At 42.0% G+C, this 23921-nt stretch overlaps 1 protein-coding gene across 1 annotated transcript; it reads left to right on the top strand.

The window, feature by feature from the left end:
- The first annotated feature begins 1031 nt into the window (after nucleotides 1-1031).
- Nucleotides 1032-11019, top strand: LOC112549523 (spexin-like). Its single transcript, XM_025198547.1, has 6 exons — nucleotides 1032-1053; nucleotides 1171-1262; nucleotides 1401-1478; nucleotides 1570-1627; nucleotides 7147-7224; nucleotides 10934-11019. Exons 2-6 carry the CDS (start codon nucleotides 1227-1229, stop codon nucleotides 11017-11019), a joined length of 336 nt encoding a protein of 111 aa, XP_025054332.1. The 5' UTR covers nucleotides 1032-1053; nucleotides 1171-1226.
- The last annotated feature ends 12902 nt before the right edge of the window (nucleotides 11020-23921 follow it).

Raw genomic sequence — 23921 nt, 5'->3', positions numbered from 1 at the left:
CTGGTGGTGTAAAAAGGCCTTCACAGATACTTTGTCTTATCTTAAAGCCTGTTTACACCGGTAGAGCAGTATAAAAGTGACTTCCATGTAAATGAGAGCCAGACAATATATAATATTTAATTCCTAAAAATTCAAAGAGAAAAGTGTGCACACATCCCCAACACCAAATCTCTCATTTTTCAGCTAACATTGAGAGAAAGAAGAAAGGAAATAAAATCCTACAGTCTACAATTTCTCTTGAATTTCAGTCTTTTAATTTTCTTTTATTCTGACCAGAATATTTTGCTATACGACTTAACTTTGTTTTCATTTACTGGTTTATAATGATTCAACCTCTCTCCTTTGTGGCAGAAACATATTTTAATTCTGGAAAGTCCTGTGTACTTAAGAAATTAATTTATCCTTTCGTACTTTTCATCTTACCATAATTAAACTTAAAAACTTTAAAAATAAACAGAGCGATATTAAGCTCTTTGAACAGAAACAGAAATAACAGGAACTAGTTCATTTCTTAATGGATCTGAATCTCTGAAATGACCACATATAAAGTGATTGCTTTTTCAATCAAATGATCTAAAGACTGAAGTAAATTTACAAAGTAAATACAATAATAATGTTTCTTTTATATAATATGGCATTATATAAGACATATAAGACATATATGATGGTTGCATTGAAGGGCTGGAACAGTGCATCCAAGTAAAAAAACCCGAAATCTGTGTAAATAAAAGGGGAACTGTGGTACTATATAAATAACTAAATAAAAGAAAAAAGTGATGGAAAAGTGCTTGTATACTAGTCAAAGAACAATGGACACTTTTTCTTAACCCTCTCCATAGACAGATGTTTGCTGTGGTACTAAACAGGACAGAAGATGCAGATTGCATGTATGCACCACCTACTGACAATGCTTGACATTTAGTCAACTTTTGTGTTGTTTTTTTTTCCCTTTGGGTACAGGTTGTTTCCAGATCTCACGGGGACAACTGTCATTAGCTCCCCTGGTATAAAAGAGCCTGACACATAATTTTCTTGCTTTGATCACGAAGGAAGGTAAATACTGTATATCTAATTCTTGCATTCTAATCTGTATGCATGCATTGTTGTTTGTAAACCAGATTGCTGGAAAGAAACATGACCAACTGAACTTACATGTTTTCTGATCATCAGCTACTCAAAGCTCTTTACAAGCGAGTGTGGCAAACCAAATCCTTGGCAGTATTTGGATGATAGAAGGGAGTGACAACAGACGTGCTAAAATGGTAAGGAGATTACAGTGTATGCATGAAGTTTGATTGATACTGTTATCTGCTCCATATTGCTAACTGCATCATGAAAATGATGCAATTAGCAAAATTGCATCATTGCTCTCCAAAAATATTGTTCTTATTTTCTTACAGAAAACTAAAACTGCAGTGGTTTGCATCTGTGCCATCTTCATGGTTTTTCTTATAGTTGAATCTTGGTGTGCTCCAAAGGTAAACTTTGGATTAAAATTGCCTCTATAGCACTTTATGAGAGGTTTCATTTCCAGTGAAATAATGCCTACTTTCTTTTTGCAACTTGCAGAGTAAACTAATAGCAAGAAATTGGGGCCCACAGTCAATGCTATACCTCAAAGGACGATGTAAGTTAAATGCACTAGCATATAATTTTTGCAGTAAGAATATATGCTTAGCTGGATTAAAAATTAGATTTATGAAAATGAAGTAATATGCAGTTTTAAACACACTACCTTAGGTAAAAACATACTAGCTAGTTAATAAAGCTATTTACAATATGAAAGTTGCATTAGCCTACATTATGCAAATAAATATGTTGTGTAAGTTTAAACTGACACCAGCGTATTGTCAACGATGTTTGTATTATGTACAAAGTTTATTACAAGAGAAGTGTTATTTTTTCTATTAATATGATTGTCATAACTTCACCAGATGTTCATTTATTTTAAACAACATCTTGTTTACAAGCATGCGCCTTTTGGAAAAACTGTGCAACAGTACTGACAGAAAATTAAGATTGTTTTCCTAACTACTGTAGCTGTACATTTGCACGTCCTTGTTTATAGTCAGCTTCAAACCAGTTTGATAGCATGTGGCAAAAATAGACTGCATTGTGTACTTTAAAACCTATTTTGCTCCTAGTGTCTAGTCCTTAAAACAAACAATGAACCCTCATTCCAATCTCTGCCTGACTGTAACAGGACTCCTGCACTCCAGTGCAGGTTTTAAGATTTCACGTAGATATTTTAAAGTGTGATAAATAAGCAGGTATTTTGTTTTGTTGATTCCCAGAGCAGTCTATAGGCTGGAGAGAGACATGAGATAACAATTTATGGGCAAAGGCATTTTCTTATCATCGGATAAGTTAATGTCACAAAAATCAGCGGCACCTCTAACAAGACGTTTGCGCTGAGGTACTATAAAAGGTACTGGGGCTTTGTAGTACACCTACTCAGTGTCTGCAGATATTATCCAGGTGACATTTGCATGGGATGTAGCTGACTACATCTGAAATGCTCTTTCCATCTTGGAGAAATGTTGTGTGTGATATTGTGGGAATAATATACTTCCAGACAGCAGTAAGCAAAGAGTTCATTGAGAATTACTGTTAAGTCTCTGGATTCATAAATTCCACTCTGATTTATGTTTTTTAAGTTTTATTTTCCCTTTGACTGCATGGGGTTGAGACTCTGATATATGCAAGTCACCTGAGAGTGATTAAAGTTAAAAACCAGAATATTTCTGGAGTACGTTAGAGCTAAGGGCCCAGACTCTCCCTTACACTAGAATAATTTTTCTTTCACTTCATGCATGCATGATGACCCTGAGGCTGCTTGAACCATTCACAGGACTATTCCCCAATGTAAGGGGATTCACAGATAGGACCTTCATATTTAGGGTGACCATATGAGAATGTGAAATCCAGAACACTGCCCCCTGTTCGCTGCCCCCCCAACTCAAGTCTGCAGGCAGAGGCAGGGGTGACAGCATGGTGTAGCTCTGATATTATTATTCAGGCAGCTAAAGGGGTCAATGGTCTGTTAATGAGCCATTGTTTTTTTTACTTCACAGATGTTAACAATCATCTCCCCTTTTTAATGATCATTCCACTAATCAAGCTAACCTATTTTAGGGCAATTTTGCTGTCTGCTAGGACTTCCTATTTCACAGTTTGTGCTGCTCCACCTCCCCAGTAGTGCCCCATGCTTGGGATGCTCATTGAAATTTTCACACTGGCTGGGACTGGTCTCCAAAATCCAGGTCTGTCCTGGCCAAACTAGGACATGTGGTCACCCTTTTCATAAAGGTCCTTACTCCTTCCTCCTCCCTGTGTCCAGTGCAGAGATCACTGCTGCAGGAGTAGTTCAGCACAGTTTTCCTGTTCCCCAGTGATCCCTGGTTCTCATAAGGAGCATTTAGGACTTCTGGCAGCTGGTGCAGGTTAGGACAGCCTTGAAGCTACTCTTATTGGTGCCAGGGTACCAGCTTGCCTAGGATTAAGGGAAATAGAGAGCTAGCTTAAAATCACTTTTGCTCTATTCCTCCTGAGTAGCACTATGAGGTCTTCAGATGGGCCACATAATATGACTTGTAATAAGTAATAACTAAGCTGCAAAGACCCCAAATTCTGTCAGAATCAGGACTGAATATGGCTCTATTATTAAGTAATGCCATAGGACTATTGCTGGGGAGTTATGACGACTCTAAGGACTCCTATTACAGGAACTATTACAGTGACTACGGTGTAGCCTCTACAGTCTGCAGATAATTAATACTAGGATTCCCTTGAGATATTGCTACTATTATAATCTTCACATGTACTAACTGGCCTCCTGTGGAACTCACTAGGCAAGGAGAATATCTTGCCCAGTGAGCTGGCACTGTTTTTAAACTATCTAGGTTTTGATCCCAGAAATGCCAGGCATCCCTTGTTTCAAATTGCAATGCCCCCATTTACAGCAAATTTCAAGCAGTCATTTTGTCTGTCATTTCAAGCAGCATCTAGTAAGAATGCTGCAGCTACAGAAAAAGAGAGTTTGCAAGCTAAGAAATTCTGAGTTTGTAGAAAACTTGTCAAAATTGAAAACACTTCAAGTTTTCACTTATGAATCCACAACCAACCTTAACTCTGCTCCCGTCCTTGCATCCCAAATCAATGATTGTGCATAGCCCTGAAAATCCATGCCTTTTTCTACATTCCTGCTCTCCACATACAGTATCCCCTACATAACAAATATACAAACTGTACTCCCATTACATAAGAGCCACTTAATGGGCCACAGATTTCCTTTAACCTCTTTTTATGAAGCAGTTATAGATAATGATTTTTCACTGTTCCCTACTTCTGTACCAGTACTGTCACAGACAAGCATACTGCTTTAAAAAATTAAAAAAGGTGGAGTCTTGTCTTTAGGGAAATATCCTTACAGTGCATAGGAATAACAGACTATACACAACTGGCTCTCCCAAATTCTTTTTATAGACATGGGTCACAAAACTTTCACAGATAGACCCCTATACAGTGTCCGCCAACTTGTGAAACTATCTAGTATTTCGCTGCAGAATGTCACATTGCATTATTCCTAAAGTCACCACAGTGAAGTGGAACACAATAATATTGAAAGTCTTCCCTCCCTCAGAAAGAGGAGTTTTAGACCACTGTAATTATATATAATTATATTAACTACTCTGACTAGGTCTGACATTCAAATGTTCTTGCTCCCTTGGCTAAAATTGGCCACCCACCATAGAGAACTTGAAGATGAAGAAATGACCTCATTCATTGCTCCTAGCAGATAAAGGAGGAGCTTCCAAAGATACAATTGTGATGATTACTGTAGATCAGTGATTCTCAACCAGGGCACTGGAGCACTCTGGAGTGCTGCAAGATCTTTTAAAGGGTGCTAGAAGGTAAGAGGAGATAAGTTCAGGCTCCTCCCTTCCTGGCTGCTACCCTGCCCCGATTGCCCAGTATCTCAACAAGGAAGTAAGCACTGTAATAAATGAGCTTTGAAACAGGATGCTGCTCAATTTACAACAGTTATGGAGAAGTGCCTCTAGTCAAAGGCTCTAGTCAAGTCTAAAAACATTGAGAATAACTGCTATAGTTGTTGCCCATTTGATAAGTTGATGAAACACTTGCTAGTTCACTGGACTGTCTCAGATGTTACAAACAATGGGCATTTATACATGTGCTCTGGGAGTGTGTGTGGGGGGGGGATGGGAGGGGCACTTTAATTAGAGCAGCTCCAAGAGCCACTCTAATTAAAGCGCCCAGAGCGTTATGTGAATCAGTGTACACAAGCTGAAAAATGGTGGCGGGGGTGGAGGAGGGCACCTTAAGTAAAGCTCATTGAATGAGCTTTTGTTAAAGAACCCCTACCACCATTTTTCAGTGTGGGGACACTAACGCACAAGACGCAGATTGAGTCTTCTCCGATGCACTGCAATTACAGCATGTATCTAGGCACTAGGGCTGTGCGAAGCTTTGGGTGCTGATTCGATTCAGAGAAGATTTGGCTCGATTTGGTGGCTGAATCTCTGAATCCAAATTGAATCAGGAGACCAATTAAAAGGTCCAAATTGATTCGAAGCTCTCTGTATTGACTTGGAAATGATTTGGAGAGCTTTGGAGATTCAGGCAGTCCCCGCTCGCTGCAGCAGGGAGCTGGACCCTGACTCCATGCTGATAAGTAGGGGCTGGAGGAGGGGGGAGGGGACCATGGGGGGACTCCTGCCAGGCCCCATCCCTTCCTGCTCCCCCAGCTCCCCTGAGGACCCTTCAACCCTCACCTGCTCTCCCAGCCCCCGCCCCCCCCCCATGGCTGCCCTGCCCGGCCCCTGCTCCTGGCTCTTTAAAAAAAAGCCCCCACTCACCGGCTGCTGCCAGATGGGGGGGCTATCCCTGCTGCCATACACTGCATGGGGGGCTCTGCCATGAGCCCCCCGATCCCTGCCCGCTCTCCCAGCCCCCAGCCGCATGGCTGCCCTGCCTTTCTTATCTCCTGGCTCTTTAAGGGGAAAAAAAAGAAAGCCCTGCACTCACCAACTGCTGCAGCAGTTGTTGGGGCTTCTGGGGGCTCGTGGAAGAGCCCCCCATGCAGTGTGGGGCAGCGGGGATCGGCCCCTGCCTGGCAGGACCCAGTGCATTGGGGCTTTTTTTTCTCTTCAAAGAGCTGGGAGCTGGGGCAGGCAGGGCAGCCATTCACGGGGCTGGGAAACCAGGTGGGGGATGAGGGCAATTCAACGATTTGGCCAATTCGGTGGCGGCGAATCGTCAAATCAGATTCGGCCAAATTGATTCAGGACAGTGATTTGAATCACCGAATCAAATCACCGTGCCCCAAATTGGCTGAATACGAAACTGAAGTGAATACTAGCCACTTCACACAGGCCTAATAGGCACCCAGTGATCGGTATAAATGCTGGACAGCTGCTGTGTGTGTACGGATGCAAGGCATTCTGCAGTCATCACAGGCTCAACCAATGGTTCATTGCAATGATCTTTGGATTACCTAAGCCAAGACCAGAGGGGTTTAGCATGTCCTTGGCCAAAGATGGAGTCAGTGTCCAGATTTGGGAGTGAGGAGCTCAGTTTATCAGATCACCCTCCCAGCAGGGGGTTGGGCTAAAACAGCATTTCTCAACCTGTGGATTGTAACTTAAAAGTGGGTCACAAGAATATATGAACAGGTTGCAAACAAACTTAAAAAATGGATCAATAATTTTTTTTAATGGATTCTCCTTTAAAGGAGAAAAACATGGGAAAGCATGGGTTTTTCCAGCCTGCAAGGGGATGCTTAGGGCCCCCCTGCCCTACACACTTGTGGGGCTGGGGCCTGAGGGCAGGGGCCAGAGGATTGGGGGTGAGAGGTACTGGGTCAAGACTGGCCATCAATGTTTACAAATGGTTCCTGGTAGAAAAAAGGTTGAGAACCACTGGACTAGACGACCTCTGTAGGACCCTTCCAGCCCTACTTCTTTATGAATCTATGACATCTTTGATTCAGTTTGATTCCCTCTATCCATATGCTGAACATATAGTAAAGCATCTATACCACTCTTTTGTTCTGAATGCTGTTGTGACAATATTATTAACTTGCTCGATTCTCTCTCTCTCCCCCCCCCACCTCTTTTTTAATAGATGGCAGGAGATACGCTTCTGATGATGAAGACCAATATTACAAGCTTGACCTAGAGGACTTGAATGCAGTTTTAAAAAGTAATTTTTTAAAATATGTTTTTGACAAATACCTCTGTCATCACTCAATTAGACAATTTGTAGCAGTTAAGGATCCATCCCTTGCTTTGCAAGCTCAGTATAAATCTGATTGCACCAAAGAATACACCAAAGGCAATGTTTTCCAAAATTCCCAGTTAGCCACTCCCTGCTCCAAGTGAAGCACTGAAATCCACAGGAGTGATTGAAGGCTATGCACAGTATATTGGCAAATCCTGCACCACATCTACACAGGGGATTCAATTAGCTCTTAAATCAGTTGTATGTGGTGCTCTGCCAAGGGTAATGTGCCTAATAATAATGGAAGTGGAACTTCTGATTGATCAACCCATGGTGAATAATGGCATTATTGCACATTGACACTGGTGTCAACACTCCTCCTTAGGAATGAATGTGTAGGGATATACCGGGTGTAGGGGGTACAAGCAGTAATGGGTAAAGGTAAAAGGGTACACACCCCAATAATTTTGGAAATCACTGTCTTATATGGAAGCAACATTTAAAAGAAAGGTTTTAAGTTTGGATTTGCAAAAAGGCAGGCAGCAATCTGGGCCACATCCTGAAGTCCTCAGAGCTAGAATAGGGGAAAGAAAAGAGAGAAGGGAAGGCAGGAATCATGGCACTAGGAGAGGAAGATTTCTCTGAACTGGAATGGTAGCAGTCTCATCCATGGACACTGGTGGAGGAGCATGCAGGTAGATTTGTACACATACATAAAGCAGGTAGAAAGGTGAAGTTCAGAGCTGAGGGTGGTATCCAATTTACAAATAGAGACAGTCAGCTAGAAACATTTATGCTTAGGTGGTGACATGAGAATCACTCCTGTGGAGCATGCCACTACATACAGGCAGGAAGTAGGATTGCAATGCTGTGTCACACCATGGTGATGTGATACTATTGTGCTTAAATACTTGCCATTCCTGTAAATACATCCCATTTTGGACACAGGATTGCAACAACAGCACAGGGATTATTTTGGTTTCCAGACAAATATGATTTTTGTAGTACCTCTAAAGGAGTGGCCTGGAGATTTCAATATCACATAATTATTCTTTGATTGCTGCATGAAGCCACAAAAGTGGCAACAACACTGGTGTCTTCTCTTCTCCCTGTTTAGCTTGCTTTCCCCCACTTCCCAACAGGGAACCTACCTCTACCCAACCTCTGGTTAGTGGTGTGTGTCCATTATAGCAAGTGCTTCATGCCAAGATGTCCAACAGACTGGGTCCGCAATTTAGAGAAATCTTCCTGTTCAAGCAGAATGCTCAGACACTGTACCTATCATGAAGCACAAGCTTATGTGTATGCATGTGCTTAAGTACCTTCCTGGATTGGAAAGAAAGTACCAAATCAGCAGTGAATTGCAACCCTTGAAGCAGGCTGGGTGAACTACAGGGCAATGTGGTCTTTTAGTGGCAGTGACAAGGGTGATACTTGTTGCAGAGCAGAGCATGGGAACAGTAAAAAGGTTCTTAGCTCAGTTCATCCAGTTGCTCTCATGGCCCTAAGAACTGGGGACCAGCATGCTTTTCTTTATGGTTTTATTAGCTCAGTGGACTGCACATTGTTATGAAGTAAATAAAATCTTGGGGAAGAGCTTGTCTGGCATTGGCCCCAGTCCTTCCAACAAGCCTAGGCTGCTCTGCAAGAGAAAGACACAATGAATGAACTAGGAGCATGAGGAAAAGCTCCATGAGAGACGTTCAACCCTGTGCTTTGGTTTGGATCAATATGCATTTTCAAGGCTGCATTGACAAGGAAGGAGATAAATCAGCAGCCCAGACTTGGCAGGATGGTTCTTCATACCTCAGGTGGGTGGGTCCGATATGACATATGTGATTGCTTTTATTGCTTTAGGGCAAGATCCCTCCATAGATGGACTTTAGAACCCTCCAACTTAGGCCTGAAAATGTTTGTCTATGCTTAGGGAAGTGATTTAAAGTAACAGAGTCAGGGATATGGACTCCCTGTACAGCCATTTGGGAGAGTGAGGTGCCTCTGAACAGTGATTCAGAAAGTCCAGATGCTGGATGTGGAGTCCCATAAAGGTGGGCAATAAGAAGCACTAATCACAGGGAATATCTGAACACCCACCCCTCTGTGGAGCTTTGACGCAAGGGTATGCATTAGGTACTTCTGTTCCCTAGGGTCTAGAGTGCCACGTGCCCTTCTCAGAACAGGCTCCATCACAGACAATGGTGGCGGTGGTGAAAATAGCTTAGGAGAATGGATAAGGACCCTAGATAACCCCTCCCAGCTGAGTACCTTGAACCACTGGCCCTAGAATCAGGAACCCTCTTGCATGCTCTTTTTCTGTCCCCATCACTCTTACACAATGGCAAAACTTCAACGGGTGGGATGGAGGGTGCCAGAGCACACTATAGCCTGGTGGTTAGAGCCAAGCATGTGAAAGATGTTGGTTTGAATCTCCTTAGGCTGATGACCTAGGGCACGTGAAGACAAAACAGGGGCCCTAAATAGAAGCAGTGGGTTTTTAAAAACACAGCTTCAATTTAGGGCCCTTTAAACCCCTGTGTCATGCACACACCCACTTACCTGTCTCTCTGGCGGCATGGAGGGGAGGGCAAGCTGTTGGCAGGCAGAGCAGTCCCTGGGCTGTGGAGGGGGCTGGTGTTTCCCTCCACAGCAGCATTATGCCGCCAAATTTGCTACAGCTGCTGGAATGACTACACAATACGCCGCCGACATGTGCGAACACCAACACCATTAAAGCGGTGCAAAAGCATTTAACCCGCTTTAAAGTGTCGTGCACGCGTGCCCCTCATTTCATCTACACACAGCCCTAGAATTCAGGTCTCTCACTCCTGGACTATTTCTCTAACCATTAGACCACTGTGAAAAAGGTGGGTAGTAGTGGCACTGCCATTACTGCGTGACTACTCTAAGAAAAGCATTTAGTGCTCTGGGTGCAAGTGGATGGAAGTGCCTAACGTGCAGCCCTGAGTCAGACACCTAAGCCCTGGACGGCAGCAGGAGTTCAGACACAGCCCTGCGCCTAGTGCTTCCTATTGGCTCCCTACTCTATCGGCTCTCTGAAACTGTAGCATAATGATGGGTGGGCGAATGGGGCATGAGACCTGAATGCTGCCTAAGGGAAGGTGCCAGAATACAGCTAAGTTGGCACCTCACCCTCCCATTCCCTCTCCTCTCCCCCACACTGTGCTTTCCCTGCAGTGGCTCTGGCTCTGGCAGCGGGGAGGGCAGGGCAGCGGTGGCAGTGCACACATTACAGGAACAATGGTCACTAGTTTGCTGCTTCTGGGAAGCCAACAGCTCATTTTTTGCTGCCAAAAATGGTACTTAGATGGCTATTCAATGCATGATGGCAGTAAAAAAAGGCGGTGGCATCTTCAGCAGCAGGAAACCTCTGGCTGCTGCTGCTGCTCCTGCCCAGGGCTCAGTAGTGGCAAGTTATGCCTTTGCCCTGACTCACTGTCTGACAGCAGTAGCTCCTCATTGTCTAAATAGGCAGGCAGGGTCTTTACTCATTTCTTTGAATTGCTCTTGCAAGGCCCAAGTTAGAGGTGTCTAAAGTGTCCCTTAGATCTCATTCTTTAATGTCAGTGGAAGTGGGAACACAGCACAGTGGCTAACCAGCGTGAACACTGTATGCACTTTTCTATTCCCTGTTCATGCACAGCGAGTATCTCCTTTTCCCCCTTTAATTTAGGTTATAAGAGTTCAACGCCAGTGAAATTTCTGAACATCAGAAGAAAATTAACAGATCAAAATATGGAGATTAATGGCTTGGAATAGAACACAGATTTCCTTTACCTGCTGCAAACGTTTCATCATGCTGCAAAAACAAACATGTTAACTTAATCCAGTTACTGTAAAGGTCACAGTGAAAAGTCCCATTAAAGGCTGATAAACTAAGTCAGTTTGTCTTAGCAAGAATTTTTCATTTAAAATGGTTACTCTGTTAGTGACAAAAGCTAATGGGTTAATAACAGGATACTTCCTCCCGCCCCCCTTTTTTTTTAAGAAGCAACAGACAATGTGCAATAGCAACAGCAAAACTAACTCCTCCCAGGCCTCTGGAAAACAGCAACTTTCAAAAGATCAGTCTCTCTGCTCTTTCTAAGGATACATTTCCAAAAACCTAGCATGTGTGACTCTGGGGCTAGAACTAGACATCGTCAAATTAAGTGGATCAGCAGTGTTAGGATGTGTCCTGGCAGAGCTGCTCTGCTTCATTGGGCAAAATACACATTGCCTATTGGCCTGCCTGTTGATGCTGCAGGACAACAGGTGAAGTGTTCTCCCAGGTTCGAGTGGCTTGGTCCTGTGCACCCTGGGAATTTCTGCACAGGATTGGGCCCCTCAAGCTCCTGGAGCATCTACCTGGGGTGGCTGGAGATTGCAGGTAGCTCCATGCTGTCTGGGCTCTCTTGCCATGAAGCAAATAGATGCCATTGCCTACCACTAAACAGTGGCACAAAATGATACTATCTTTGTTGTGACCATAATTTTTGAGCATTTGTGGCATAACAAGGGGCGTGAATGTCTGCTTGGCCTTTTTGCCACCCTAAAAAAAAATTATGGAGTCACAAAGACAACAAAAGACAACGTCTGTTTCCACCTTGTGTTTAACAAATCTACTCCAGTCATGTAAAACAGTTTTTCTTGAGTTTGGCATGCTCATCAAAATCACAATAATCAGCCAGGTATTTAAAGAGAATGAAATGTCCTACTGGAGCGGCATCCTTTGAGATTCCTCTTTGTCCAACACAGAGAACACCTCCCACAGTATATAGACACAATATGGCATTGACAAATGACTAAACAAAATGGCCATGCATTTGCCTTTGAGCCAAGTTTCTGCCAGAGACCTTTGACTGTGAATAGTTCCAGATTTTTTTGTATCAGTAAAGTTATTAGTTTATTTTATTTACCAGCTTCTACATATCAGCGGCTTCTTACAGTTTGTTGAGGAATCTGAAGAACACATAAATGGGATGTTGTAATTGCCAGTCTCACAAATATTGTGCTAACATATATTTGAGTCTCTCATAAGTCTTATGGAAAATAACAGCATCCTTCAGGTGAGCTGCTTTGGATCCTGCTGGTACAAATGGCAAGTGTGTTAATTACTCACTGAAATTTTGTATCAGATGCTCACTAATCACATTGACAGAGGACGTCTGTTCTGCTTTCCTTAGTGTTTAAACAGCTAAGTCTTTTATAATACTCCTGTATAATACTTGCAATATGCCTGTTCACATTGCATTCTGACATAACAACCATTCCATGTCACTAACTCATTTTAACTGCTTCCAGGGAATCTTGTCATGCATGAGACCAGATAGTCTTTATTCACTTCAGTAAAAACTGACATAACTTGCACAACAATCTCAGCACAAGCTTGGGTCTGCTGGCAGCTACCTTAGATTACTGTCTACACTTCTGGATTCTTACCTGAATTAGCTATTTTTTACCAGTTTTCAATGTGCTCTTACCTTTGTTTTGCCTATTGTGATATGGTACTCATATTTTAACTTGTACTCCCCTCCCAGGATTAGAATAGAGATATTTGTCCAGGACCCGAGTAGCTGGGTGTTATGACAAGGCTAATTATTGTAAACAGTAGGGTTGTGCAAGGCTTCGGACAGAGCTTCGGATCCAGAGAAGCTTCGGATGCTTAGGGGTCCAAAGCAGCACATCCGGGTCGAAGTGCTGCCTTGTTCGGCTTCCCAAAGCGCTTCAGAGCCGCCTCGGAGATCCGGCCATAGGGTATAATGGGGAAACAATAAAATATCTATAACTTTGTTGTTTTTTGTCCAATTTGGATGACATTTTCAGGGATGGTAGACTCTGCAGAGAGCATGAAGCCTGCCAAGTTTCAAGAAGATCAGTGTAGGGATTTGGGGGTAACTGCACCCCAAATTCTTGAAAGCAAAACTCATGTCACGTTTGGGCATTTCAACACGGGGGTGAAAACTGCAGGGGTGGTAGCTCTTACTGAGGCTGCAAATTCTGCCAAGTTTCAAGATCGGTGCAGGGGTTTGGGGGAACTGCACCCCAAATTCTTGAAAGCAAAACTCATGTCACGTTTGGGCATTTCAACACGGGGGTGAAAACTGCAGGGGTGGTAGCTCTTACTGAGGCTGCAAATTCTGCCAAGTTTCAAGATCGGTGCAGGGGTTTGGGGGAACTGCACCTCAAGCTGCAGACAAGTAAAACTTGTGCCATGGGTGACACTGAGTGTGTTAAGGCGCAGCAGGGTGACTGTTGCAGTGATGGTGGCTCCTGCTGAGGCCATGACGCCTGCCAGCTGTCGAGATCAGTGCAGGGGGGTTCTGGGGCCCTGCACCCCTAGCTGCTGGCAGGCAAAACTCGTGCCATGGGTGCTTGTGGGACTGACTGCTTGTTGTCCCCATGACTGGTGCAACTAGGTGAATTTTTACAAGTCATAAGAATTCATGCAGTTGCCAAAGATGTTGCTTTGTGTGTGAAAATAATAAAATATTGGATAAGAAAACTGCAGATCTGGGCCCAAGATGGTTAGTATTCATGGACAGAGAAACCTAGAAAGGATGGTCTTGTAGTTCAGGCACTGGGCTGGGACTTAGGAGATCTTGATACAGTTTCTGGTGCCATAACCTTGGTAAAGTAATTTAGGCTCTATTGTGTCATGTTCCACAAAGGTGTCAGGGTAGAGTGAAGGGTAGACCAGAAGTTTGGTGCCACAGAGGACAGATCTGAGTTACAAGCCAGAGGGTCAGAAACCAGAAGTCAGGAACTGAACACCAAGCCAGGGGACTAACTAGAATCAGGGTTCAGGGAGCAGACCAAAGTCAAGCTGAAGTTCAAATACCAAGTCAGAGTTTACCAGAATCAGTGGTCAGGAGGTAATCTGAAGTCAAAACCAGAGTCTGGAGAGCTGGGTACCCACTCAGGGGTATCAGGCCAGGGACCGGGGAAGTCACAGAAGCAGGAGCTACTCAAGGACTGAAACCAATACATTGTGCAGCTGGGACCAGGTGCTGCACAAGTTCCTTAAAACCAGAACCAATTGGGGGAAGAGGCTGGGGCTCCGCTGGCCCTGTTTAGCCAGCCGAGTTCAGCTGACTTCATTACATACAGGCTGCGGTGCAGAAGCCTTATACTTTGTTTCCCAATTTTCCCATCAGTAAACTTAACATTCCCTTTCTCCCACTCTCTGTCTTGACTCAGAAGATTGTACAACCGTGAGGGCAGGAAATGCTGCTTACTATGTGCTTGTACAATAGTGAACTCAACAAGACCCTGATTTTGGCTCAGGCCCTTAGGCACTACCATAATGCACATAAATAATAGAGTAATAATCAATCACATATAGTCAATTGCTAAAGACAAGGCATAAATATTGCCTTTCCCTTAATACAAAACTCTCTCAATAAAATATAAAGTTAACTGTAGAGGAATATCACCATGTTGGATAAGATCAAAAAATCCCAATTCTTCTGTCAGTAGCATTGTAATATTTTTAGGGACTGTGAAACATTTTTGCAAATATGGTAATAGCGTTATTTTCCATACTGTGCTCTAAAAAGTACTTACATAACTATTCAAAGATGATTAATAATATTCTGACAGTGGATAGGCTGTACCTTTCCCAAAAATAATTATATCTAGGCTGTCATGGAAAGCTTCCAAATCACTACAGCCCTGCAGAACCCTTAGATAATTAGCTTTGTATTCCTGATAGCCAGATGCTTTGCTCAGGACTCCCTGTTACTGCTTTTGTCAGTATCTACATCTTAACATGCTGCTTAGAAAGGAGGCAAGAAAAGAAAAACTGCAAAGATTAAGATGGCTGTGAAAGAAATGGGGTTGGACTTAGTGATGCACGAATACACAAAAGAATTGAAAATATGGACATGCTTCTTGCTAAAGCTATTTTTCTATTGTCCCAAGGCTAATGCAGAAATATGGCACATTGGTCTATCATTTCAAAATAAAGCTTTGATTCTCTCAGCTCCTGACATTTCTTGTTTCTTTTCACTAAGCAATAGGGCCATTTTCCCTTGCCATAGGGGTTAGTAAGAAATAATCACCACATTCTGCACAATAACGTAGCACCTTCTACCAAAGATCTCCAAGTGTTTTACTTAATCTTTTGCTTTCTCTGGCATCTATGCAGACCTCTTGGGTCCTTGCAAACATTCAGGCATATTAGTGGACCAGATTCTTAGCTGCTGAAGGTCAGCAGAGCTCTGTTACGGTTGATGGAGCTGTGCTGGTTTATAGCAGTTCCGAGTTCAGTTATTTAAAAATTACTAGTCTTATACAAAAAACCAGAAAGATTCTGCCAATAATGGAACAGCACAAGACCTAATATCATCCTGTGTTCTCCAACCCTCTTCTCAATGAGCGTGAATATCCCTTAATGGCTGTGAGAAAAGATGGACTTTGCAGCATACCTTTTAACGGTCCAGACACTGGTGGAGCAAGAGGGTAAATGAGCTCCAGTCAAGTTCTCGTGAAAAATGCTCTGGCAGCCGTTTCCTCTCACTGATGTTCAGAAAGCTCCAGTTTGAGTATTTCTGCTGGTTTCTCCTGTGGTGATAAGAAATGGCTCCTCAAGCATATAGGATCTATGCCATTTAGGGCTTTCTGAATTAAAACATAGAACAACTTTTGAAATCTTCCTGTGAACTTACTGAGAGAGACAGGTCAATTTACAGGTAACAGCTAACATAACAAGATCCCTGATATCAGCGTTGATTTCTTAAGGATGGGCAGCTCTGTGCTGCATTTTGTTGAGTTGTGTCCTCCCTGAGGTTGTTTATATGTTGGTAAAGGTGCTGAAATACCTTTCTGGATATGGCATTTCACACATGTCATTCTCACAGCTTCCTCTGTATACTTGGTCATTTTCTTCTGTTGTCTGGTGTGGATCTTTGACTTAGCAATAGGAGAGAGCAAACACATTTTAAAGCTAGGAAACTGTGACTGTAAAACCACAAAGATAACCAAGGGGCTTCAGGGCCAGAGACAAGAACTGAAACTGCTTGTAACATTGACGGAGGTGACAGGGAGTGTCGAGAGTGCCCTTTTAATCTGTTGGATATACTGCAAAGTCCATTTATGCTTCCAGACCTTTGGGGAGAAGGCTCCATGAAGGGATAAGAGAAATGTTATGTATATTTGAAGCTTCGGGGCATATTTAAACTGAATGCTATGGTTCAAATATATCATCACAATTAAGATCAGCATAGATCTTTAAGCTGGGTCTTGTTATGAAAGAAGATGGCTGCTGGCAGTGTGTGCTGTTTGAGAAGCCATATAGAATTAATTTCCTTTTTTGTATGTTAATTTTCAAAATATACTGCAAGGCTAACATTAGCTTTCAGTAGGAGGATTGGGAATTGATTGTTGGCAGGCTACAAACTGGTTCAGGGTGCGTGTCTTTAGGAGAGGTCCCAGATGATTGGAAAAAGGCAAACATAGTGCCTATATTTAAGAAAGGGAAAAAGGAGGATCCAGGGAACTACAATCCAGTCAGCCTCACCTCAGTCCCTGGAAAAATCATGGAGCAGATCCTCTAGGAATTCATCTCAAAGCACTTGGAGGAGAAGAAGGTGATTACTGATTAGGAATAATCAGCATGGATTCACCAAGGCCAAGTCATGCCTGACCCACCCAAACGCCTTCTGCTAAAGGTGACTGACTCTGTGGATGTGGAGAGACCAGTGGATGTGATATACCTTGATTTTTAGCAAGGCTTTTGATACGGTCTCCCAAAACTTTGTTGCAAGCAAGGTAAGGAAGTACAGGCTGGATGAATGGACTGTAAGGTGGATAAAAAACTGGTTGGAGTATTGGGCTCAGAGTAGTAATCAATGGCTTGATGTCTTGTTGGCAGCCAGTATCAAGTGGAGAGCCCCAGGGGTCACTTCTGGGGCCAGTTTTGTTCATTGTCTTCATTAGAAACCAGAAAGATGGCACAGAGTGCACCCTCAGCAAGTTTGCAGGTGACACTAAGCTGCAGGGAGTAGTAGATACATTTTCTACTAGGACAGGTAGGGCTAGGATTCAGGGTGACCTGGACAAATAGGAGGATTGGACCAAAAGGAATCTCATGAGGTTCAACAAGGACAAGTGCAAAGTCCTCCACTTAGGATGGAACAATTCCTTACATCAGTACAGGCAGGGACTGACTGCCTGGGCAGCAGCTCTGCAGAAAAGGACCTGGGGGTTACAGTGGACAATAAGCTAAATATGGGCCAACAGTGTGCCGTTGTTGCAATGAAGGCTAATGGCATACTGGGCTCCATCGGTAGGAGTGTCGCCAGCAGATCAAGGTTAGTGATTCTTCCCCTCTATTCAGCACTGCTGAAGCCACATCTGCAGTACTGTATTCAGTTTTGGGTCCCCCACTACAGAAAGGATGTGAACAAATTGGAGAAAGTCCAGTGGAGGGCAACAAAATGGTGAGGGGTTGAGGCACATGACTTCTGAGGAAAGACTGAAGGAACTGGGCTTATTTAGTCTAGAGAAAAGAAGACAGAGGGGATTTTATAGCAGCCTTCAACTACCTGATGGGGGGTTCAAAAGAGGATGGAGCTAGACTCTTGTCAGTGGTGGCCGATGACAGAGCAAGGAGCAATGGTCTCAAGTTGCAGCAAGGAAAGTTTAGGTTAGATATTAGGAAGAATTTTCTCATGAGGAGGGTAGTAAAGCACTGGAACAGCTTACCCAGAGAGGTGGCAGAATCTCCATCCTTGGAGGTTTTTAAGACCAAGCTAGACAAAGCCTTGGCTGGGATGATCTAGTTGGGGATGGTCTTGCCTTGACCAGGGTGTTGGACTAGATGACCTCCTAAGGTCCCTTCCAACCCTAACTTCCTATGATTCTATGAATCTTTATTTCACTGGGTTTAGTTTTTGTGAAGAGTTTGTTAATTAGAGAAAACAATGAATTAACAATGAATTAAGGGTGCATAGTAATTTAAAATTCCTAACCTTCTGTTTCAAATTTTGGGAAACATCAAGAGGTTCTCCCAAATAAATAAATATGGACTGATTATGAGCATTCATAAGTACAATTTAGAACACATTTATTCCTATATACTAATAAATGCACCAAAGTTTTTCTGTGCCCTGGGCAATCCAAATGAAAGAAGAATCCACATTTTTGAATGCACTGTAAATCTAGTTCAAACACAGACATCTACCTCTTTCAAAGCACAGTTTCAACCTCATTCAACCTTGTTCCCAATGCATTTTCTTTGTGTTGACAAGGAAAGGAGCCTAAATACAAGTGTCTTTCTCTTTCTATCCTTAAACTATAATTTGTTTCCATGTTCTTTCCAAATGTAAAGACTTACCCCTCCCACTTCCAATAATATAATTATACCACAGTGCGTCTATCGTTATAAAGACAGTGAAGTATTACACTGCCTTTAACCAGCTCCTTGTTAGGATGGAATACAGAGGGATGTGTTTCTAGCTACAGTAATTACCTTAATTTTGTAGGAACATAAGATTGCTGTGTAATCGACTATTACTAATGCAATTACTCTGACAAAAATGGCTCATAAAGAGACAGTATGAGGGTTGCTCCTACATCAGCACAGATTGTAGTAATTTAGTAATGAGTCACATTTATCTCTGAAGTGGATAATACTGAATGGCAAATATCCATATTATAATTAAGATTTATGAAAGCATTTTTTTGGGGTATGCTCACAGGATAACTATTGATCCGGCAAGTTCCTTATATGCCTCTTCCTCTGCCTAATGTACTAATAGTATTATTATTGTTTGTATTAAAGTAGAACTTTAAATCCCCAAGGGTCCCATTGCATTAGGCACTTGCACAGCATAAAAGACAGGCACTGCCCAACGCAGCTTATTTTCTAATGAAGCAGTTGTCAACCTTTCTAGGCTGTGGGCTGGAGTGACCATGGCTAGGTCAGAGGCAGATAGACAGACTCTAGGAACCAGCCACTGTTATCACTCACTTTTCTTCACGACAACAGGAGAAAGTGAATGCTGCTGAAGTCACTGGCTGAATGCCACTGAAGCCCAATGTCCGTGAGCTGGGCTGTTGGTTGCAAACCCCTGGTCTAATGACCTGATTCAAATTCTACTGAAGTCAAATGGACAGACTCCTGTGGCTTTGAATTATGGATCAAACCCTAAATAAACAAGACAGGTGAAGGGCAGGATAAAGAAAATCCTATTTTACAAATAGTGTGCCTAAAATACAAATACACCAGCTGAGAACAGCACTGAAGTATGTTCTTAACTTTATTACTTAGACCCCTGCCTAAATGCTTTCCTGAATCAGGGCCAGATAAATCATATTTCCAAGACCTTATGGGAAGTCATTAGCAGAGAGAGGAACTGGGCTCAGCTCTCCCATGCCCAAGCCAGTGTTTTACCTATAAAATCACTCTTTTTCTCTAGTTAACTAGAGTTCTGTGTTACAGACATATAGTCTTCATTTTAATTAGTGCCATTTTTACCCCTAAATAATTTGGAAGATGTAATTTATTTTTCTGAAAAATGGCAAACAATAAGTTTGTTGTAACTCTGGGAAAGAACTGACCATTTCATATGGTTATCCTGACAAAAGGGATGACAGGAGAAAGAAACCACATCAGGAAAAGAGAAAGCATGAAATAGAATCTAATCAAAGTGTTAAAAATAAATTACCTGAAGAATCGTGAATGTACCATTCAGTAAACACATAATGTTGATGCTACAAATATTTTTAATAATGGATTACAGCATCCTCTTAAAATGTAATTTAAAGCAGACAGAGAATTCCAGACCTATTTGATTTTTACAAGGAATATTTGTCTTATGAATCCATTGTGTTGGGATATTTGTATGGGTTTTGTGAGAACGGGGCTTCATTTTTAAATGTATGTCTTGAACATTAAATATCAAAGCATGTTGACAAGCTGGCTTAACTTGCTGAACAAAGCAGTTCTGTAGCTAGGAACACTAACTAATTATCAGACAGGATTAAACCAGGCTAGGCCAAAGGTTCAATCAGTCTGGTACCTTTTCTCTAGCAGTTACCAGCATTGTGACTGTTTAGAGATGTCCCCTCCGCAAACCGGGTGCTTTACTTTAAACTCTGTGTGCCCCTGCATTGAGCCGAGAAGAGGCATCACGTTCGTTTGACCCGGCTCGCCCACCATCTGTATAGATTGGGTGCTTCAGCAGGGCTTTTATCTAACAGCTGATTGAATCAGCTATTAGATAAAAGCACCAAAAAGTCCTGCTGTGCTGAAGTGCCCAATCTATACAGATGCTGCTGCTTTCAGTAAAGCATGGGGGGTTTTTCCCCCCACACCTGTGAGTGCCCTGTATGTTTCAAAGTAAGCATAAAATACTTATACTGTTGGTGCTTAACAATAAACAGAACAGTAATGGTGCAATGGTTTTACCTTGAAGAGGACTGTCTCCATGTATCCAGCTAGTAATCACCTTATGAAATGAAGTATATTTGTTTGCCTCATTTTTATCTAGCTCCTGTAACTGTTTATGCTATTTTAAAACTCAAAATATTTGCACATTTATTTTAGATATTTGCATTATTTAATATAACAATTTTTAATGCAATTGGCCCAATAAAATGCTACATCCTTAGGTAACTAGATGAAAGGATGCTGGCCTGCACATAATACAGCTGGCCAATTTCCCCAGGCTTGAAAGGACTCACTACTCCATCCAATTCTCTTTTGGGACACAGCTTTATTCTTTAATAAAAAACTTAAATGCCATGTCAAGTAAAACAGCCATTTTATTCTCTCTCCTGTACTGATGCTTCTAGAGGCTCCTTCTCTCAGCCCACCTCTTCCTGGATCCACTGTAAGAGCCTTTGTGCAGCTTCTCTCAGTTCAACCACTATTCAGCTGGGTCTGGCTGATTTCAGACCACATTGTCACTTTAGGCTGATTTCTGCTGTCAGATTCACCACTGTAAATCCACTGAAATCAGTGGGATCACATTCGACTATGTGAAAAGAGAAGCTGTCCCAGTATACATTTTTGGTATATGGACTGACAAGGGAGACAGTGGGCATCAGGTGTACAATACTGAACAGGAATACTTGATAGGTATACTATAACTGTATATATATGCTAACAGTCCCCTCACTGGAGAACAGTATTATTGGCTGCCTTCTTGGCTATTTTGAAGCACTCCAGGGGGCAGGTGGGAGGCAGTCACACATTTCAAGTGCTTCAAATGTATGTCAGTCCAAATCCTAAATCAAGGGTGCCAAACATACAACCTGCAGGCCAGATCTGGCCCACAATGCTGTGTCATCTGGCCTTCAGGGCTCCTAGAGCGGACAAGAATTCAGGGGCAGGGCCCACTGCACAAATCCACAGAACAGAGCTCTGTTGGGGATTTGCATTAGTGGTGGGGGGCGAGCAACAGCTCCATTAACTCCCCATGGCTCCCTCATGCCACTCACCCCATCACCACATTCAGATCTGATCTGCAAGGAGCCCCACAGAGCGAGTTTGACTCCCCTGCCATAAGTCATTACACCTTGCTATAAGCAACTACTTCTAGAAATGACTCAGAGAATGCGATCACATTTAAGTTACCTATCAGCTGTATGACCCATCCATTGTCATAAAAGAAGTACACACTTCTGTATTTATTTAGGTTTTATTTGCTTTATATATATATGTGTGTGTGTATATATATATATATAGTTTAAAACAAACTGTGTGTATATATATATATATAGTTTAAAACACTTTTATATTAAATAAAACTAATGACATTTGAAGCATAACTAAAAACTTGGAAAAGATACTCAGGTTCCCATCCAGTAAAGCACTTATTCATGTGTCAACCTTCATGCGCATGAATGGCTTCATTAAGGACATGAGATAGTACTTAAATTTAAGCACATACATAAGAGTTTTGGTGGATTGAGGCCACAGTGCAACAATACTCTGAGAAATAAAGAGAAAATAATGGAAGAAAAATGTTGCTCTGACATACGGAGGACAGTAGAAGAGTTTTAGAACATTAGTATTTCGAGATAACATATAATTTGAAAATAAACCAATTAAAATATTTATTTTGTGAATAAAGATGGACTGAAGCATGGATGCAGAAATGTAATTAAGGGCTCCACTGGTTACTTGTAACAGTCAGGCTGAATATGGATTGGTACAATAAAATAAATATGGAGTATTTAAAAAAATGTATATGATAAAACTCACATAAAAATGAAGAGTGAACTTTTAATCCCTTTAAATTGTGTACATCTATTTATTGTATAACTCTTCTAGAACATTCATTATGCATTTGTAGTGTGTGACTTCCTACCAATTTCACATCACCTTAGTACCTTGCCACTTTTAACTTATATTAAAGAAAACCTGACCCCAATTAAGTCATGGAAAGACTCCATTTAGTTTCAAGAGAATGATGATTTCACCCACTGTCTTCACGATATATTTTCACCTTCTTATATTATGACCAATGTAAAATTATATGAATGGAAGCTCACTCTGTATTGACAAGAATGATTTAACAAGTTATGGCATTGTACATTTTTACAATTAAAAAGAGTGAACCTCTCAACTTTCAAAAGGTTCAGGAAAAATCTGAACCCTCTCAGACTTTTTGTGGTTCTTTTTAATTATCCTCACCCTTAAACTATATTGCTTCAAAGCCACTTACACCTTACTTAAGTGGTTCTTTGTCAGCCATTCTCAGTTCCCTTTCTGACAAGGGCTTCCTTCCTCTCATTTCTTTCTTCCCTATCATGCTACCCTTCTCACTTCTTTAGCCCAGTCTACACACCTTTTTGTACTGCTGTAAATATTAGTTTAGAAACTAACACAGTCAAAGTAACAAACCCTCCATAGGGTGGAAAAAGTTATACTAAAGATGCTAGTATCTTGGCTAGATTCATATTAAATTACTACATCAGCATAGCTGTTTACCCAAGGGAGTTACAGAATTTTAACTATGTTGGTTTCTAAGCATTATCATGGTGCAAAAACTGTGTGCACATCAGCCCTAAGGTTGCCTGTAGATTTGCTGGGATGCTGCTCTGATGCGCTGTAATTACAAGGCGTCAGAGCAGACTTGATTAATCGAGTCTGCAGGAGCATGCTAATTAGTGCACTCCAGCAGCCTCCGCATCTTGTGTATTCAGCATCCCTATGCTTTAAAATGGCAGCAGGAGTGCTTTAACTAATGTTCATCAAACAAGCTTTAGTTAAAGCACCCCTGCTGCCATTTTGAAGTGTAGGATGCTGAATACATGAGACACTGTGAGCACTTTAATTAGAGCAGCTTTCAGACCCACTCTAATTAAAGTGCCTCACTTCACCTCCAGAGCACATGTAAAGATGCCTCAAGAGCCTTGTCCTCTAATTTAGTTCTAGCTCTGTTTACCACAATACCTGTGTATTTAGTTTTTAGAGCCTCCTTCAACATTAACACTTCGTTTAAAAAACTTCTCTCACTGGCATTCATTTCTACTTCTTCAAACTACTTCCCCAAAGCTACTTCTCTCACGTGGGCACAATGATTCTCCAATGTCTCAGATGTCCTCCAGGGTGCATTATATTAGACTATGTTGTACCAATGGGGAAACCTTCAGACTTGAACACAGGGAGAGGCACGAAGCTAGTTTATGGTGACAAAAGGATAAGATTTAGAAAAGGGAAGGATAGT

The sequence above is a fragment of the Alligator sinensis genome, unplaced genomic scaffold, assembly GCF_000455745.1.
Source record: "Alligator sinensis unplaced genomic scaffold, ASM45574v1 scaffold907_1, whole genome shotgun sequence".
In the NCBI taxonomy this organism is placed as follows: domain Eukaryota; kingdom Metazoa; phylum Chordata; order Crocodylia; family Alligatoridae; genus Alligator; species Alligator sinensis.
Note: the sequence above shows the minus strand (reverse complement) of the source record. Positions and strands in the feature narration are given on the sequence as shown.

Bases quoted from the DNA above. Each gene is read 5' to 3' on its own strand.
- LOC112549523 (XM_025198547.1), top strand. From the start codon at position 1,227: ATGATAGAAGGGAGTGACAACAGACGTGCTAAAATG. The intron at 1,479-1,569 runs GTAAACTTTGGA...TGCAACTTGCAG, and splicing joins AATCTTGGTGTGCTCCAAAG to AGTAAACTAATAGCAAGAAA. The intron at 7,225-10,933 runs GTAATTTTTTAA...CCTTTAATTTAG, and splicing joins CTTGAATGCAGTTTTAAAAA to GTTATAAGAGTTCAACGCCA.